General features: G+C 32.2%; 2 protein-coding genes across 2 annotated transcripts; both read right to left on the bottom strand.

Annotated features, from left to right (window-relative positions):
* Positions 1–392: 392 nt before the first annotated feature.
* LOC139842116 (uncharacterized) lies at positions 393–1,316 on the bottom strand. The gene has a single exon (XM_071832290.1). The coding sequence runs from the start codon at positions 1,314–1,316 to the stop codon at positions 393–395; it is 924 nt and encodes a 307-aa protein (XP_071688391.1).
* A 212-nt stretch (positions 1,317–1,528) lies between these two features.
* On the bottom strand, positions 1,529–2,284 carry LOC139842115 (uncharacterized). Its single transcript, XM_071832289.1, has one exon. The coding sequence runs from the start codon at positions 2,282–2,284 to the stop codon at positions 1,529–1,531; it is 756 nt and encodes a 251-aa protein (XP_071688390.1).
* Positions 2,285–19,871: the final 17,587 nt, after the last annotated feature.

Here is a 19,871-nt window from a genome sequence, read left to right as displayed (position 1 = left end):
ATTCGCCTGGATCCCCTTTCTGGTGATGTAATACCCAAGAAATTTTCCTTCTTCAACTCCGAAGGAACATTTCTTCGGGTTTAGCTTCATGTTTATTGCCCGAAGCTTATCAAAAGTTTCCTGGATATCCTCTATCAAATTTTCTTCCTTCCGACTTTTGATTACCATGTCATCTACATAGGCTTCCAGATTTCTTCCCAGCTGATCGTGAAAGGCTTTGTCAACTAGCCTTTGATAAGTTACCCCTGCATTTTTTAGACCGAAGGGCATCTTTTAATAACAATAGATTCCCTTGCTGGTGAAGAAGGATGTTTTTTCTTCGTCCTCCTTAGCCATTTTGATCTGATGGTACCCTTTGTAAGCATCCAGGAAGCTTTTGTTTCGGTACCCGATTAGGGATTCGACTTTCCAATCGATTTCGGGTAGGGGTTACAATCTTTGGGACAGGCTTTGTTGATGTTGGTAAAGTCGACGCACATTCTCCATCCTCCATCTGATTTCTTCACCATCACGGGACTAGCGACCCACGAGGGGTATTTTGCTTCGCGAATTATTCCCGCTTTTAACAGGCCTTCTACTTCTTTACAGACCGCTTCGTCCCTTTCCGGTGCCAAGTTTCGTTTTTTCTGATGCACTGGTTCGAGGTGTTTGTGCTCGTTGAGTCTATGCTCCGTTACGAAGGACGACCCTTGTACATTGATAGTTCGTGGTATCCCGGTCATATCGCTATTTTCCCAAGCAAATACATCCACATTGGCTTGAAGTAACTTTCGGAGCTTTTGCTTGGTGGATGCTGGCAAGTTTTTTCCTATGCTGATCTGCTGATCCTGAAACATCGGGTTTACTGATATCTTTTCTACTTGTGGATCCTCCTCCGAAGCTCCTGGGACACACTCGGTTGGCTCTTTCATTGTTTCTTTTATGGCGAAGATTACCTTATTCCTGTCATACGTTGACGCGAGGGTGCCGATCCCCTCATGGGTGTGGAATTTGACCATTTGATGAACCGTGGATACAATTATACCCATCTTTTTCATAGCTACCCTCCCGAGCAGGATGTTATGTGGGGAGTTTGCTCGGACTACCACGAAATCAATGGTTTCTGTTCTTGCTAATGGTGGTTCCCCTATTGTGAAGTCGAGATCAATTTCTCCGATGGGCCAACACCTTTCTCCGGAGAATCCAACTAAGGGTACTCTTGGGGCACCTAACCGTGCTCTGATGGTGGGACTTAGCCGTTCGAAGCAATGTTCGTACATCACATCACAAGCACTTCCACTGTCGAGGTATATCCTTCGTACCTCTCTGTTGAACATCTTTCCATTTATGGTGATCGGTAGGTCCGAAGGACATATGGTATCGAGGGCCGGGAACAACACTTCACTCCATTATCTGATGACGCGACATCTTTCTCTTTTCTTATAAGGCTGGTGTGAATCTATTGCCAGGATTGCATTTTCTGCTTCTTGCCTCGTATCCTCCATTTTCTTTTCATGTACCCTCTCTTTCTTTGGTTCCCGAATTCCCTTTATGAGATGGGACAGTTTGCCCGACTTAACAGCCTCCTCAATGGCTTTTTGAGGTTGAAACATTCATCAGTATCGTGCCCAAAATCGTTGTGGAAGTCACAAAACTTGGTCATATCCCTATTTCTTCCTCTGTTGGACATCTTTCCCGGGGTTTTGAACTTGTTTGTGGCTTTCTCAGTTGCTAGGATTTCCTTGGGAGTTTTTATTAATGCCCCCAAGATCCCAGCTCCGGTTTCCCTTCGGTAAGGATGGAACCTCCCCCTATCCTCTTTTCTAACATGTTTATCGTCCCTTCTTTCTGACGTCTCTTTTCGCCTATTTATGGGGGTGTCGTCTAGGACGAAGTTACCAGCTGTTTCCTTAGCATCTAACCATATATATGCCTTTTCTAACAAAGCTTCGTAAGTGCTTGGTAGGTCTCGGCTAAGATGTTCAATGAGAGGCCTGACCCTAGATCCGTAGAGTAACCCAGATATTCTTTGGGATTCTGGTAGGTTGGGAATTTGCTGTGTTTCGTTGGTATATCTAGCGAGAAAGGCTCTAGAACCTTCACTATCCTTTTGCTTTATCCCATGAGCGGCCACATGATTCTTCTTGTGTCGCTTTTGCTGACTAAACTTAGACCTAAATTGCCGTTTTAGGTCGTCGAAGCTAGCTACGGAGTCTCTTGGTAGGGAATCAAACCAAACCCTAGCATCTCCTTTTAACATGTAAGAGAATGCATGACATGCTACGGGTATGTCCCATTTGGCCATTCGTGCTCCCCCCTCGAATATACTAAGGAAATCATTCGGGTCGTCTTTTCCCTCGTAGTAAATTAGGTGCGAGGTTATTTTCATTCCATCGAGGAATGCACAGTTTTGGATGTAGGGCATGAAAGGGGTTTTTTGGTTTATCCAGAAGTTGCTATTGGCTACGTTAGGGGGTAGTATTTGGTGACCTTGGGTGTAGCACATCCCCCCTGGGTTAGGAGGATATATCCAGGTGGTGGTCATTTGTTGTGGTTGTGACGACCCGGAGATTTCCGACCAAATTTAAACTTAATTTTTATATAGTTTCGACATGATAAGCAAAGTTGTAAAGTCCGAGTCTTAAAATTTTTGAACTGTTTACATGAATTCATTTACCCTTCGACTGTTCACGACGATTCACGAACCACTATCTGTAAATAGATATGTAAATACTTATATATATAAATTGAAATATAATTCATGATGAAATTGTTAGAAATTAATTATGTAAAAATAATAATTATTATTTAAAACATACCTATACATATATAAATAAATTAAATTAAATAAGTATATATATATAGTTTCGAATTTATTTTGTAATAGTCAGTAGCACTCAATTGTCATTCGTTGGATATTAAGCAAGTTAAATTCAAACTTATATGATTTGAAAATAAACGATGATTCGAAAATGTGTTATATAATTTATAGGCTTATTCAATATGTATTTAGGAACTATTGGTTAGGTTTTAAATTTTTTTTTTACCAGGAATCGGGATTGGACAGTGAGTTAATTTTTGTTTAATAATTTTAAATAGTTAATGATCGAATTTTATACCATAATGATCAAAATAAATAAATATATTTAATCCAAAAATTTGGAATTTTTCTGAAGACTTTTATCCATCACTAAATTATCAACGGACCGCGATATAGCAGTCCGTGAAAAACTGTCGGCAGAAATATCTAACAAGTTGGATGCTTGTACGTTTTTAATCCTTTTTAAGTTATGTGATATATTATTATAGTATTATTATTCTTATATTATAATTATATGTGGTTATATGGAACAATCAATCACCCCTCACCTGTGGACCCAAACTTTAAATATTTTTATGTTGGCTTTTGTTCTAGTATCCCCACATCTCAATTCATCAAACATCAAACATTTTCATAATGGCTAAAATTTAATACGTTATACACCCTTAATTACAAAATGGACTATATTGTGACTAAATTTAGGGAAGATACAATAATCATATACACTATGATATTTTGCAAGCAACTTACGTTTATTTTTTTTTTTTATTATTTTAATTTTTTTTTTGTGGTGTATAATTGTGTGTCAACTGCTCAAAATGAAGAAAACCTATTCATGTGATCGTAAGATTGTCATTATTGTTTTTGTCCATTAACAAAAATAGCTTGGTTAAAGAAAAAACAGATATTTATTTATGTGAAATTGGTTACCAATCACCATCAACTTTCTTTCTTTTTCATTTCTCGTGATTTAATGTCGGTGAATGAGTATAAGTCGATTACTTTTGACACTTGATCAATCTATCTATTTTTTGTCTCTTTCTTTTCTACTATATGATCACATACATGCTCATGAGTTTGTGTTGGTTGCTAAACCGAGACCCAAGTAACCCATCACAATAACACCATCTTCCTTCTTGTTCTCAACATCAACAAACCCAAAACCACCACTCTCATCTATCACCGCCACCCTTTCTATCTCCCACCATCCTAAACCATTCAAGAACTAACCACTTTAGTCGACTAGTTGTTACTACTACGGTTTTCTTAATTTTTTTTCTTTTCTGTTCACACTCTCAACCACCACATGAATTATATATACTGTTTTCGGTTGTTGTTCAAAAGCTCCAAGAACAAAACCCGTTTGTTGACTAAAAACCACACGCTACACCCTCACCATTTTTATGAACCCATTTAACATCACCTACAACCACCTTAAAACTGAAATCATAAACCATCCAATTTTTTTATAGTTCCTGACTTCTATTTTTAGTCGAAATCTCTTCCGTTTATTTTCTGTAGACTGAAGCAACACCACCAATTTAGCACCATCACAGCCCAACCGCCACCCTGCAGCCGGATACTACTGTTTCTGTCGTAAACAGACCCAGCAGCTGCTACGCGTTTATATATATATTTTTTCTTTCTGTTGTTTTTCTGTTTTACGGCGATGAGAGATGAGCTAATTATGATGATGATGAATCTGTGAAGGATGATGGCGAAGTATGTGAGTCACAATTAGGAAGAAAAAGATGATAAATTCACGGTGATAACGAACGTGTTGATGGTACAAGTGATATTATGAACGAGATATGGTGAACGTTATGATAATGAAAAATGATTATTATGATCAGGGTACTGTGAAGATAATGATACAGAGATGATGATGAATAGTTTTGGGTTTAGTTTGTGAAGAATAAAGGTACACAGAAAAACGAGTTATATATATCTAGAGTGTCATAAATTCAGAAAAACAAAGACAGTTGGATGGTTTAGGGGTGTTTCATGTAAGCGAGAGGTCCTGGGTTCGAGCCCAGGCAGTGGCGTTTTGTTTTTAAGAGCATGTCTCCAAAGGTTGTACTTTGTTATTTTATTATCATTAATATTACTGTTATTATTATTAGTTATCATTTATTATTATTAACATGATTATAATTACAATTATGATCATGATTATGATTATGATTATTATTATTATTATAACTAATATTATTATCATTACTAGTAATATCATTTTTATTGATATTATTATTATTATCACATCATTATTATTAATATAAGAATTATTATAACTAATATTATCATTATTAGGGATTTAATTATTATTATTATTATTATTAGGAGTATCATTATAGAAAAATTATCATTTGTATTAAAAGTAACATTAATATTTAAAATTATCATTTTTATCATTTTTATTAATATTATTAAAGTTAGCATTATTATTAAAATTATCATTTTCATTAAGTTTATCATTTTTATTAGAATTATCATTATTTTATCATTATTATTATTATTATCATTATTTTATTATTATCATAATAAACAAATGGTATTTATATAAAAAATATATTTTTACATATATCCTAACTATATTAATATTACATATTGATTTAAATAAAATGTTATTATTATAAAATATTAACTAAGTTATATATAATAGATAAATACCTTTTAATATAATCATATATATAATTATCTAAAATATATAAAATAGGTATAATTAAACTATTTATTAATATAATATACAAATTATAAAGTATATTAATATTAATATATAAAAACTTGTTTAATTGTTATTATATGTGTTAATATATATATATATATATATAAATAATATAGGTTCGTGAATCCAAGGCCAACCCTGCATTGTTCAATATAGTCATATGTATTTTTACTACAAAATACATTAGGTGAGTTTCATTCGCCCTTTTTACTCTTTACGTTTTTGGGCTGAGAATACATGCAAATGCTTTATTAACTGTTTTTACAATATTTATATGCGCGAGTTTCATTTACTTCCCCTTTTACTCTTTACATTTTTGGGACTGAGAATACATGCAAATGTTTTATTAACTGTTTTACAATATTTATATGCGTGAGTTTCATTTGCTCCCTTTTTAAATGCTTTTGCAATATATATTTTTGGGCTGAGAATACATGCAGGTTTTATAAATGATTTACAAAATAGACACAAGTACGTGAAACTACATTCTATGGTTGAATTATCGAAATCGAATATGCCCCTTTTTATTAAGTCTGGTAATCTAAGAATTAGGGAACAGACACCCTAATTGACGCGAATCCTAAAGATAGATCTATCGGGCCCAACAAGCCCCATCCAAAGTACCGGATGCTTTAGTACTTCGAAATTTATATCATGTCCGAAGGAGGATCCCGGAATGATGGGGATATTCTTAAATACATATTGTGAATGTCGGTTACCAGGTGTTCAATCCATATGAATGATATTTTTGTCTCTATGCAGGGGACGTATGTTTATGAGAAATGGAAATATGAAATCTTGTGGTCTATTAAAATTATGAAATGATTGTTTATGTTAAACTAATGAACTCACTAACCTTTTGGTTGACACTTTATAGCATGTTTATTCTCAGGTATGAAAGAAATATTCCGCTGTGCATTAGCTCATATTAGAGACATTACTTGAAGTCATTCATGGCATATTTCAAAAGACGTTGCATTCGAGTCGTTGTGTTCATCAAGATTATTATGTCAATTATAGTTAGATGTATTATGAAACGGTATGCATGCTGTCAACTTTCGATGTAATGAAAGATTGTCTTTTCAAAAACAAATGCAATGTTTGTAAATTTATCATATAGAGGTCAAGTACCTCGCGATGTAATCAACTGTTATGAAACATTTATAATCGATATGGACTTCGTCCGGATGGATTAGGACGGGTCTTCACAGTTGGTATCAGAGCGGTGGTCTTAGTGAACCATGTCTGCATTAGTGTGTCTAACTGATAAGTCGTTAGGATACATTAGTGAGTCTGGACTTCGACCGTGTCTGCATGTCAAAAGTTTTGCTTATCATTTCGTGTCAGAACTGCTTATCATCCTTAGGAAATTACCTACTTATCATTCTTAGTCTAGACACGTCTTACTGCCTCTATTGCATAGACAGTGTATAGATAAATTCATATCTTAGCGTATCTGTTATTGTTACCTTTGCCTGATAGTTTCCGTAGATTCCTCCGTAACTTATGGGATTTTAGTATTATATATGCATATGTAAATTATGTATTGCAGGGTATTAATCTACATCCTATAATCTATTTCTTATCGAAAATCCTTCATCTGATCGTACGAGATGAATCCTTCAACTAATTCGAATCCCTCAGATTTCGATAGCTATTCCGATAGTTATTTCGACAGCTATTCTGACATGGATATTCACCTAAGCCCCGAAAGCAGTGTAAATGAAATGGATCAACCAACTAGTCATCTTCAATTCATCGGATGAGTTCGTAGACTACTTAATCAATGGAGACGAGAAGAAGGCGATCCTTTCCACCAACCGAATTCACATCTTGGTGAAGAACCTGAAGCACTTACCGGCGAACCTATCCGAAACACCATATCCACCTTCATTCCCAGTATATCTCGCAATGATTAAATGATATCCCAAATTCTGAACCTTATTTATCCACTCGTTCCGACCGACAATCATTTCGGAGTAATAAGTCAACGAGTTTCGCGCCCGAGTTGTAGCCTTGGAGAATATGGTGCAAAATCTACCAGCTTCAGCAACATCACCGGCACTAACAGTACCATCAGTAACAGCACCAGTACCATCAACAACTCATGACTCAACATCTCATTCTGTACATCGAGTATAATCATCATTCTACGTATCGTTCTACATCATTTATCTTCATTCGACATGGCAGTTATGTAATCTTTAATGTCTTAGAGATTAAATATCCTTGTTCTAACAGTAAATCAAATGAGTCTAACATTATATTGACTCATTAAATCCATGATTTCATCTGAAGAAAATATATATGTATATATATTTTCATAAAGATTGTAATTAAAAATTCTTTTGTACAAACTGTTAATGGTGAAAATATTTTAACGGGTAGGTAATACCCGAGGAATATTTAGATTTCACATTAATAAGTTACACTGTACATTCTTCAAATCTGATTCAACATTCATTTACTATCCTACTTACATCTACAAAAATGCGAATCCGTTCACCGCAAAATAACCCTTTTCATTCAATTTCATATTTGGATTTTGATCTATCAGAATCCAACAAGTGGCATAATGAAGAAAACATTGGACAAAATAAAATTTGTTAGAAACAAACAAATTAACTATGAGAAATTTGGGTAAGAATCCACGCTAACGAAATCCTAGCTAACTATTCCTAGCTAACTGTTAATTCTGTATTACATTTTATTTTATCGCAATTTATTTATCGCAATTTAATTATCACAATTTATATTCTCGTAATTTTATTTATCGTCATTTAATTTCTGTATTTATTTTACGCACTTTTAATATCGGGACATGTATACAAGGTTTTGACATATCATGTCGACGCATATATATATTATTTGGAATAACCATAGACACTCTATATGCAGTAATGATCGAGTTCTCTATACAGGGTTGAGGTTGATTCTACAATAATATATATAATTTGAGTTGTGATCGAGTCTGAGACATGTACACGGGTCACGGTACGTATTAATTAATTCGAATATTATATATTAAACTATATATGAATTATTGAATTGCTAACTGTGGACTATCAACTGTGGAATACCAACATTGGACAATTAAAATGAATTAAAATATTGACTATAACATATGAAACTAAACAATTCTTCAAGTTTTCCACTTGATTTCATCTTAAACCTCATTTGTATATGGACGATTCAAATCTACGTTCAAACCTTTCATGATTTTTGAAAACACCTTAATCGAGGGGATGAACCAACCGCACTTCATCTACGGAAGGAAAGATTTATGCATATAGTTATGCACCTGAAAAATTCTCGGAAACTGAGTAAATGTTTAACACATAGTTGTGCTAATTCCTTAGTGTTATTATTACCCAAAATAACTTGATAATTCCTTTCAAAGTAGCAAATTTGTCACAGCTTCAACAAATCAATTTCGAATTTTCATTCGAGTAAACTCTACTATAACTTTGATATATAAGTTTACCTTTCATCATCGTTACCGGAGAACCATTTATATTCCACCACATTAGCGGTAAACTTACCAGCAACTTCATTGATCTTTGACTTTCCAAAAAATCATTATTGTTCGTTGAAACTCTATCATGTACTCATCTACATCTTGTAACAATAATTGCCATACCAATTATCGGGAATCAGTAATCAGTACTTTGAAAACTCACAGCATATCTACATCAACCGTTATATGTATAACATTTATCTCTTAGGATTATGATTTTTCATTCTGAAATTCTGAAGAGCACTCAGTCTACAAATCAATACTCTGAATGTTGAAAAAGCTGAATGAAGCAGTAGAAACCATAGACAACTGTAAACAACCTTAATCATCGAAAGTTTGATGATAAACAATAGTATGTTGGAAAAGCTCAGAAAAGTTGGAACTGAAAAACGGATTGAGCTAACCACGAAGGAGACCAAGGACAAATACAAGGACCATACCCTATATTTAAAGAATCCAGGTAATTCTGGATCCGATGAAATCTTTAGAGAATATCCTGCTCCGGAGTCATGTTAAAATCTTGCGGAAAATCTTTCTCCATCAACCATCGAACTTAGAAATTCCAAAATATCATCATCAATATCTTCGATATTTTTGAGGATATTTTCATAAATATTCTCGTCCGAAATTATATACCTCTTCGTGCTTCCTGTGTATCATTATATTGGAAACATTCAATGGAAAATTTAGTACCGAAAAGCAAATTATGCGAAACTATGAAGAAAGTCGTGGACAAATCACAAAGAATAAGTTTGACATCAAAGAATCCAAATGATTCAATGTCTGCTAAAGTCTTTAATGAATATCTTGCTCCTTACTCTAAACCAATAGTTTCTATCATCCGCTGATCTTAGATATTCCGAGATATTATCGTATCTTTCATTATAAATATCCTCCATATTTCTGGAGATATTTTTATAACTATTCTTATCTGAAATCATTAATATCTTCGTGCTATCAGTGTTACATCATATAGAAACTGTTAGTTTCTATATTCTGTAAACTTTCGAGCTTAAAATATGAATGTTATTGAAGTAATGTTGGGAACTGATGCATGAGTTAGTATAATATAATGACACTTGATCAACGTGATTATATTACAGTAAGTCATGCTGAGTTTCTAATGGGACGTGATGATTCACAGATCATAACGTCATCATGTGCCATGTTACAAAACTCTGTCATTCTGCTTAACTTCTGAACATATCAAGAAAGTATATTCTTGATAGTTCTATTCTCAGTGAATCTGGTAATTTGACAAATCAAATCGTGCTATTACGTTCCTTCTTATTTAGAACATTAATAATGTTCATTCTGAAACTTATATCTGCGAATTCTGGACCACTACAAGAGATGCCAAATCGCTAGAAGAAGAAACGAAGGGACAAAGCTCTGAAATAGAAATTGGAGTATAAATCGCAGCAAATAGGAGGGAGTATTAACTGTGAATGACAATGATTATAGAAAACAGAAAGGGGGACATTGAAATATAAGGAGAGATATAAAGCCCGATAACAACGCATAAATTACAAACCGTGTATATCAATGTTTATTGCAACATAAAGACACGGGAGAATTAAAAGCACTATAACCCCAAGAGCAAAGTAGAAGTAAGCAGATTCCTCGGGTGGAAGTTGGAAAAATAGAATGATTGTTACGATAGTAAGGATAAGAACAAGGATTAGAACTGGATTAAGTATTTCCACAATCTTTTGAATGTATGAACTAAGGAAGAGAGTATAGGAATGATGAGAATAATAGAACGAAAGAGCTTAATTTATAATGGAAATATCAGACAGAATAATCGAGGCAGATCACCGTATTTAATTATTGAGATATTAATTTCCTTATTCGCCGAAGAATCAAATCTTTTAGATTCCGAAGATTTTCTTTAAATCCCTTGAATTCCGAAATTCAACCAAGACAATGTCAAAAGTTAAGACGAAACTTTATTTATTCATTTCATTCTTTTGCGATAGCTTCATTCGTACTCTTCACATAAACTAATTGTTTTATCCATATTACTCACTAATGATAAAACTCTATTTATCAACTCATATTCGTCATGAAAACATTTTTATTGTTAGCCATGACAACCTCGATCAAATTTCGGGACGAAATTTCTTTAACGGGTAGGTACTGTGACTACCCGGAGATTTCCGACCAAATTTAAACTTAATTTTTATATAGTTTCGACATGATAAGCAAAGTTGTAAAGTCCGAGTCTTAAAATTTTTGAACTGTTTACATGAATTCATTTACCCTTTGACTGTTCACGACGATTCACGAACCACTATCTGTAAATAGATATGTAAATACTTATATATATAAATTGAAATATAATTCATGATGAAATTGTTAGAAATTAATTATGTAAAAATAATAATTATTATTTAAAACATACCTATATACCTATATATATAAATAAAGTAAATTAAATAAGTATATATATAGTTTCGAATTTATTTTGTAATAGTCAGTAGCACTCAATTGTCATTCGTTGGATATTAAGCAAGTTAAATTCAAACTTATATGATTTGAAAATAAATGATGATTCAAAAATGTGTTATATAATTTATAGGCTTATTCAATATGTATTTAGGAACTATTGATTAGGTTTTAAATTTTTTTTTTTACCTGGGATCGGGATTGGACAGTGAGTTAATTTTTGTTTAATAATTTTAAATAGTTAATGATCAAATTTTATACCATAATGATCAAAATAAATAAATATATTTAATCTAAAAATTTGGAATTTTTCTGAAGACTTTTATCCATCACTAAATTATCAACGGACCGCGATATAGCAGTCCGTGAAAAACTGTCGGCAGAAATATCTAACAAGTTGGATGCTTGTACGTTTTTAATCCTTTTTAAGTTATGTGATATATTATTATAGTATTATTATTCTTATATTATAATTATATGTGGTTATATGGAACAATCAATCACCCCTCACCTGTAGACCCAAACTTTAAATATTTTTATGTTGGCTTTTGTTCTAGTATCCCCACATCTCAATTCATCAAACATCAAACATTTTCATAATGGCTAAAATTTAATACGTTATACACCCTTAATTACAAAATGGACTATATTGTGACTAAATTTAGGGAAGATACAATAATCATTTACACTATGATATTTTGCAAGCAACTTACGTTTATTATTTTTTTTATTTATTTTAATTTTTTTTTGTGGTGTATAATTGTGTGTCAACTGCTCAAAATGAAGAAAACCTATTCATGTGATCGTAAGATTGTCATTATTGTTTTTGTACATTAACAAAAATAGCTTGGTTAAAGAAAAAACAGATATTTATTTATGTGAAATTGGTTACCAATCACCATCAACTTTCTTTCTTTGTCATTTCTCGTGATTTAATGTCGGTGAATGAGTATAAGTCGATTACTTTTGACACTTGATCAATCTATCTATTTTTTGTCTCTTTCTTTTCTACTATATGATCACATACATGCTCATAAGTTTGTGTTGGTTGCTAAACCGAGACCCAAGTAACCCATCACAATAACACCATCTTCCTTCTTGTTCTCAACATCAACAAACCCAAAACCACCACTCTCATCTATCACCGCCACCCTTTCTATCTCCCACCATCCTAAACCATTCAAGAACTAACCACTTTAGTCGACTAGTTGTTACTACTACGGTTTTCTTAATTTTTTTTCTTTTCTGTTCACACTCTCAACCACCACATGAATTATATATACTGTTTTCGGTTGTTGTTCAAAAGCTCCAAGAACAAAACCCGTTTGTTGACTAAAAACCGCACGCTACACCCTCACCATTTTTATGAACCCATTTAACATCACCTACAACCACCTTAAAACTGAAATCATAAACCATCCAATTTTTTTACAGTTCCTGACTTCTATTTTTAGTCGAAATCTCTTCCGTTTATTTTCTGTAGACTGAAGCAACACCACCAATTTAGCACCATCACAGCCCAACCGCCACCCTGCAGCCGGATACTACTGTTTCTGCCGCAAACAGACCCAGCAGCTGCTACGCGTTTATATATATTTTTTCTTTCTGTTGTTTTTCTGTTTTACGGCGATGAGAGATGAGCTAATTATGATGATGATGAATCTGTGAAGGATGATGGCGAAGTATGTGAGTCACGATTAGGAAGAAAAAGATGATAAATTCACGATGATAACGAACGTGTTGATGGTACAAGTGATATTATGAACGAGATATGGTGAACGTTATGATAATGAAAAATGATGATTATGATCAGGGTACTGCGAAGATAATGATACAGAGATGATGATGAATAGTTTTGGGTTTAGTTTGTGAAGAATAAAGGTACACAGAAAAACGGGTTATATATATCTAGAGTGTCATAAATTCAGAAAAACAAAGACAGTTGGATGGTTTAGGGGTGTTTCATGTAAGCGAGAGGTCCTGGTAGCCCAAGCAGTGGCGTTTTGTTTTTAAGAGCTTGTCTACAAAGGTTGTACTTTGTTATTTTATTATCATTAATATTACTGTTATTATTATTAGTTATCATTTATTATTATTAACATGATTATAATTACAATTATGATCATGATTATGATTATGATTATTATTATTATTATTATTATTATTATTATTATTATTATTATTATTATTATTATTATTATTATTATTATTATTATTATTATTATTATTATTATTATTATTATTATTATAACTAATATTATTATCATTACTAGTAATATCATTTTTATTGATATTATTATTATTATCACATCATTATTATTAATATAAGAATTATTATAATTAATATTATAATTATTAGGGATTTAATTATTATTATTATTAGGAGTATCATTATTAGAAAAATTATCATTTGTATTAAAAGTAACATTAATATTTAAAATTATCATTTTTATTATTATTATTAATATTATTAAAGTTAGCATTATTATTAAAATTATCATTTTCATTAAGTTTATCATTTTTATTAGAATTATCATTATTTTATCATTATTATTATTATTATCATTATTTTATTAATATCATAATAAACAAATGGTATTTATATAAAAAATATATTTTTACATATATCCTAACTATATTAATATTACATATTGATTTAAATAAAATGTTATTATTATAAAATATTAACTAAGTTATATATAATAGATAAATACCTTTTAATATAATTATCTAAAATATATAAAATAGGTATAATTAAACTATTTATTAATATAATATACAAATTATAAAGTATATTAATAAAAACTTGTTTAATTGTTATTATATGTGTTAATATATATATATAAATGATATAGGTTCGTGAATCCAAGGCCAATCCTGCATTGTTCAATATAGTCATATGTATTTTTACTACAAAATACATTAGGTGAGTTTCATTCGCCCTTTTTACTCTTTACGTTTTTGGGCCGAGAATACATGCAAATGCTTTATTAACTGTTTTTACAATATTTATATGCGCGAGTTTCATTTATTTCCCCTTTTACTCTTTACATTTTTGGGACTGAGAATACATGCAAATGTTTTATTAAGTGTTTTACAATATTTATATGCGTGAGTTTCATTCGCCCTTTTTACTCTTTACGTTTTTGGGCTGAGAATACATGCAAATGCTTTATTAACTGTTTTTACAATATTTGTATGCGCGAGTTTCATTTACTTCCCCTTTTACTCTTTACATTTTTGGGACTGAGAATACATGCAAATGTTTTATTAACTGTTTTACAATATTTATATGCGTGAGTTTCATTTGCTCCCTTTTAAATGCTTTTGCAATATATATTTTTGGGCTGAGAATACATGCAGGTTTTATAAATGATTTACAAAATAGACACAAGTACGTGAAACTACATTCTATGGTTGAATTATCGAAATTGAATATGCCCCTTTTTATTAAGTCTGGTAATCTAAGAATTAGGGAACAGACACCCTAATTGACGCGAATCCTAAAGATAGATCTATCGGGCCCAACAAGCCCCATCCAAAGTACCGGATGCTTTAGTACTTCGAAATTTATATCATGTTCGAAGGAGGATCCAGGAATGATGGGGATATTCTTAAATACATATTGTGAATGTCGGTTACCAGGTGTTCAATCCATATGAATGATATTTTTGTCTTTATGCAGGGGACGTATGTTTATGAGAAATGGAAATATGAAATCTTGTGGTCTATTAAAATTATGAAATGATTGTTTATGTTAAACTAATGAACTCACCAACCTTTTGGTTGACACTTTATAGCATGTTTATTCTCAGGTATGAAAGAAATATTCCGCTGTGTATTAGCTCATATTAGAGACATTACTTGAAGTCATTCATGGCATATTTCAAAAGACGTTGCATTCGAGTCGTTGAGTTCATCAAGATTATTATGTCAATTATAGTTAGATGTATTATGAAATGGTATGCATGCTGTCAACTTTCGATGTAATGAAAGATTGTCTTTTCAAAAACGAATGCAATGTTTGTAAATTTATCATATAGAGGTCAAGTACCTCGCGATGTAATCAACTGTTATGAAACATTTATAATCGATATGGACTTCGTCCGGATGGATTAGGACGGGTCTTCACAGTCGTTGTAATATTTATTTTAATCATAATAATGTTAGTAATTATAATGTTAGTTGTTGTTGTTGTTGTTGGTACTGGTTATGCTGCTGGTGCTGCTGATGGTGGTACTGTTGCTGTCGGTGCTACAAGTGTTGTTGGTGCTGAGGTTGATGATGATGTTGGCGTAGTAAGTATAGCTTGTAGATCACGTACCATTCTTGTCAGGGGTTCTATCCTACCCTCTATCATTTCTATCCATCCACTCATCTGATTCGATAGATCTTGATTATCAATTCTAAGTTCCCTAACTTCTTCTAATATTCCCCTTCGATTGGTATTCAGAAGTAGAGGTTGAATATTTTCTGAGATTGCAGTAACGCGACCTTCGAGGTGGAAAACTTTAGCAAGAAGGGTGAATACAGTGTTGCGCATAGGTTCACCGGTGAGTACATCGTTTTCTCCGATGTTAGGAGGTAAGTTTGGTTCGCGGTAGGGCTCGCCTTCTTCATTTCTCCATCGAATGAGTAAGTCTCGGACCCAACCCCATCTCCTCCAGAAAGAAAAATAACTAAATGGTTGAGGCACTTCTGGTTCATTGACTTCGGAGTCTGCTTCAATATACATCTCGAAATCGCTTCCGGAACTAATGGAATCCAAGCTAGGTGTAGGATCCATCTCTCACGATCAGTTAAAGGGTTTTGATATGAAATGAATTTCGAATATCGAATGATATTCTAATTTTTTATAGAATATCTATACATGCTGCCAAAGGTCCCGTGAATTATGGAGAAAATTAAGGAAACGTGTCGGATAAGGTCTTCCGTAACAGATACACTAAGATATGAATTTTTGTCTTTACACTATTCATGCAGTCAATGCAGTAAAACATGTCTAGACTAAGAATAATGAGCAGGTAATTTCCCAAGGATGATAAGCAGATGATTTCTGACAAAAATGATAAGCAAAACTTTTGACATGCAGACACGGTCGAAGTCCAGACTCACTAATGCATCCTAACGACTTATCAGTTAGACACACTAATACAGACCTGGTTCGCTAAGACCACTGCTCTGATACCAACTGTGAAGACCCGTCCTAATCCATCTGGACAAAGTCCATATCAATTATAAACGATTCACAACAGTTGGTTACATCGCGAGGTACTTGACCTCTATATGATATATTTTACAAACATTGCATTCGTTTTTGAAAAGACAATCTTTCATTACATCAAAAGTTGACGGCATGCATATCATTTCATAATATATCTAACTATAATTGACTTAATAATAATCTTGATGAACTCAACGACTCGAATGCAACGTCTTTTGAAATATGCCATGAATGACTCCAAGTATTATCTCTAAATTGAGCAAATGCACAGCGGAAGATTTCTTTCGTACCTGAGAATAAACATGCTTTAAAGTGTCAACCAAAAGGTTGGTGAGTTCATTAGTTTAACATAAATAATCATTTCCATCATTATAATAGACCACAAGATTTCCATATTCAGTTCTCATAAATATACGTCCCATGCATAGAGACAAAATATCATTCATATGGATTGAACACCTGGTAATCGACATTCACAATATATATATATATATATATATATATATATATATATATATATATATATATATATATATATATATATATATAAGAATATCCCCATCATTCTGGGATCCTCCTTCGGACATGATATAAATTTCGAAGTACTAAAGCATCCGGTACTTTGGATGGGGCTTGTTGGGCCCGATAGATCTATCTTTAGAGTTCGCGTCAATTAGGGTTTCTGTTCCCTAATTCTTAGATTACCAGACTTAATAAAAAGGGGCATATTCGATTTCGATCATTCAACCATATAATGTAGTTTCAATTACTTGTGTCTATTTCGTAAAACAGTTATAAAAACAGCGCATGTATTCTCAGTCCCAAAAATATATATTGCAAAAGCATTTAAAAAGGGATTAATGAAACTCACGCATATAAATATTGTAAAACAGTTAATAAAGCATTTGCATGTATTCTCAGCCCAAAAATGTATATAAAAAGGGAATAATGAAACTCACTATAATGTATTTTGTAGTAAAAATACATATGACGACATTGAATGATGCAGGATTGGCCTCGGATTCACGAACCTATATTATTTATATATACATTAATACATATACTCGTAATCAAATAATTTCATATATTATTTCATAATTTATATGTTATATAGTTTTAATTTGTGTATATATAATTAGTGTTATTACGAATCCATAATTTGTTATATCATATGCGTTTACACAACTAGTATCTATTTAGTAAATTAATATTAATAATTATACATAAAAAGTTGTATCTTTTTATGGTAATAATAATAAAAATAGTAATAATATTAATGATTCTACTAATGATAATAATAATAATAATAATAATAATAATAATAATAATAATAAAAATACTTATAATAATACTAATAATGGTAATAAAATGATAATTTTTAATAAATATGATACTTTTAATAATAATAGTAGTTTTTAATAAAAATGATAAGTTTAATAATAATGATAATGGAGATAATAATTTTGATGATAATACTTAATACTTAATAATAATAATAATAATAATAATTTTTAATGATAATATTAATAATAACACTAATGATAATAATATTAATCGTATTAGTGATAATATTAACCATGTTATCAATATTGGTAATAATAATAATTATCAGAATAATAACAATAGTTAACAATAATAAAAAATATTAATAGTAATAATACTACCTTAAAAGATAACTATTTTGTCAAAGGCCGGGCTCGAATCCGCGACCTTCCGCTCACTCCATACACTCTGAACTATGTCTCCGATTGTTTATTTCTGTTTTAATACCCATCTTCAATATATGTAAAATCGTTTAAACTATTTCAGATTCTTCCTCATCTTTTCTTAAACTAACAAACCATCATTATCTAACCCGTTTACTATTCTCATCATGTCTTATTACCAAATCATCACCTAGTGGATTTTGTTCATCATAAACATAATCGTATATCATAATCATCATTCCATAATCCTAACATCATCTAACTATCAACTCTATTCGTCATAAGCATCACCATCATTTTCGGTTCTATATTCTCGCATACCATCATCAACTTTCATTCATCACCATCGAACAAAATACAAAAAAAAAAAATGATACTCACTCATCATATCACAACAAGCCACTTGTTGAATTCCTTAAAAGGTTTCGGTCCTACCAAGCAATAATACATGCAAATATCGACTAGTATTATCGCCAAACACTTTAGCCAAAACAAAAAGGAGTAAGTGGCCTAAACTAATCAACACAAATGCACCACTCTTCTATACTCTATCGCGTGTCCATCCAAAGATAAAGGATATTGACAGCTCGCATATTCCACCATTCGACAAAGAACAAAACAAGATAAGTGGAGTGGTTATCAAAGAAACTCTATTATTATTATATATGTACCTATACATATTATTATATCCAACTTACTTTTAAATGGGTTTACTTAATCAAATATGTCTGTGTTCGGTATTAAAGAAAACAGAAATAAGGAAACAAGAACGTTTAAAGGAGCTGTGGGTTTTGAGTTTGAACAGCAAAAGTATAGCAGAATCGAAAGAGACAGAAAACAGGTACGATATACATGCATTTAAATGGTGTATGCAGGTGGTTTGTGTTGGGTTATTCGGTGACTGTAGGTGGTGGTTTCGAGTTATACTCAATGATAATTAACAAGTGGTGTTGGTTATCAAAACAGAAAAACAAAAAAAATATACGCAGGTGCTATTGTTGGGTGTTCTTCGAATGACAGCAAACAAGAGTAGTAATAGCGGGATTCGTGAGTTGTTGAAAGTGGTGATGGGTGCATCGGTTCAAAACAGGATAATAAGGGAGAGAAATGACATAGACTAACTAAGAATAATGAGCAGGTAATTTCCTAAGGATGATAAGCAGATGATTTCCGACAAAAATGATAAGCAAAACTTTTGACATGCAAACACGGTTGACGTCCAGACTCACTAATGCATCCTAACGACTTATTAGTTAGACACACTAATGCAGACCCGGTTCACTAAGACCATCGCTCTGATACCAACTGTAGAGACCCGTCCTAATCCATCCGGACGAAGTCCATATCGATTATAAACGATTCACAACAGTTGATTACATCGCGAGGTACTTGACCTCTATATGATACATTTTACAAACATTGCATTCGTTTTTGAAAAGACAATCTTTCAT

The sequence above is a fragment of the Rutidosis leptorrhynchoides genome, chromosome 4 (genome assembly GCF_046630445.1).
Source record: "Rutidosis leptorrhynchoides isolate AG116_Rl617_1_P2 chromosome 4, CSIRO_AGI_Rlap_v1, whole genome shotgun sequence".
NCBI classification, from domain to species: Eukaryota; Viridiplantae; Streptophyta; class Magnoliopsida; order Asterales; family Asteraceae; genus Rutidosis; species Rutidosis leptorrhynchoides.
Note: the sequence above shows the minus strand (reverse complement) of the source record. Positions and strands in the feature narration are given on the sequence as shown.

Bases quoted from the DNA above. Each gene is read 5' to 3' on its own strand.
- LOC139842116 (XM_071832290.1), bottom strand. From the start codon at position 1,316: ATGTTCAACAGAGAGGTACGAAGGATATACCTCGACAGTGGAAGTGCT.
- LOC139842115 (XM_071832289.1), bottom strand. From the start codon at position 2,284: ATGGCCAAATGGGACATACCCGTAGCATGTCATGCATTCTCTTACATG.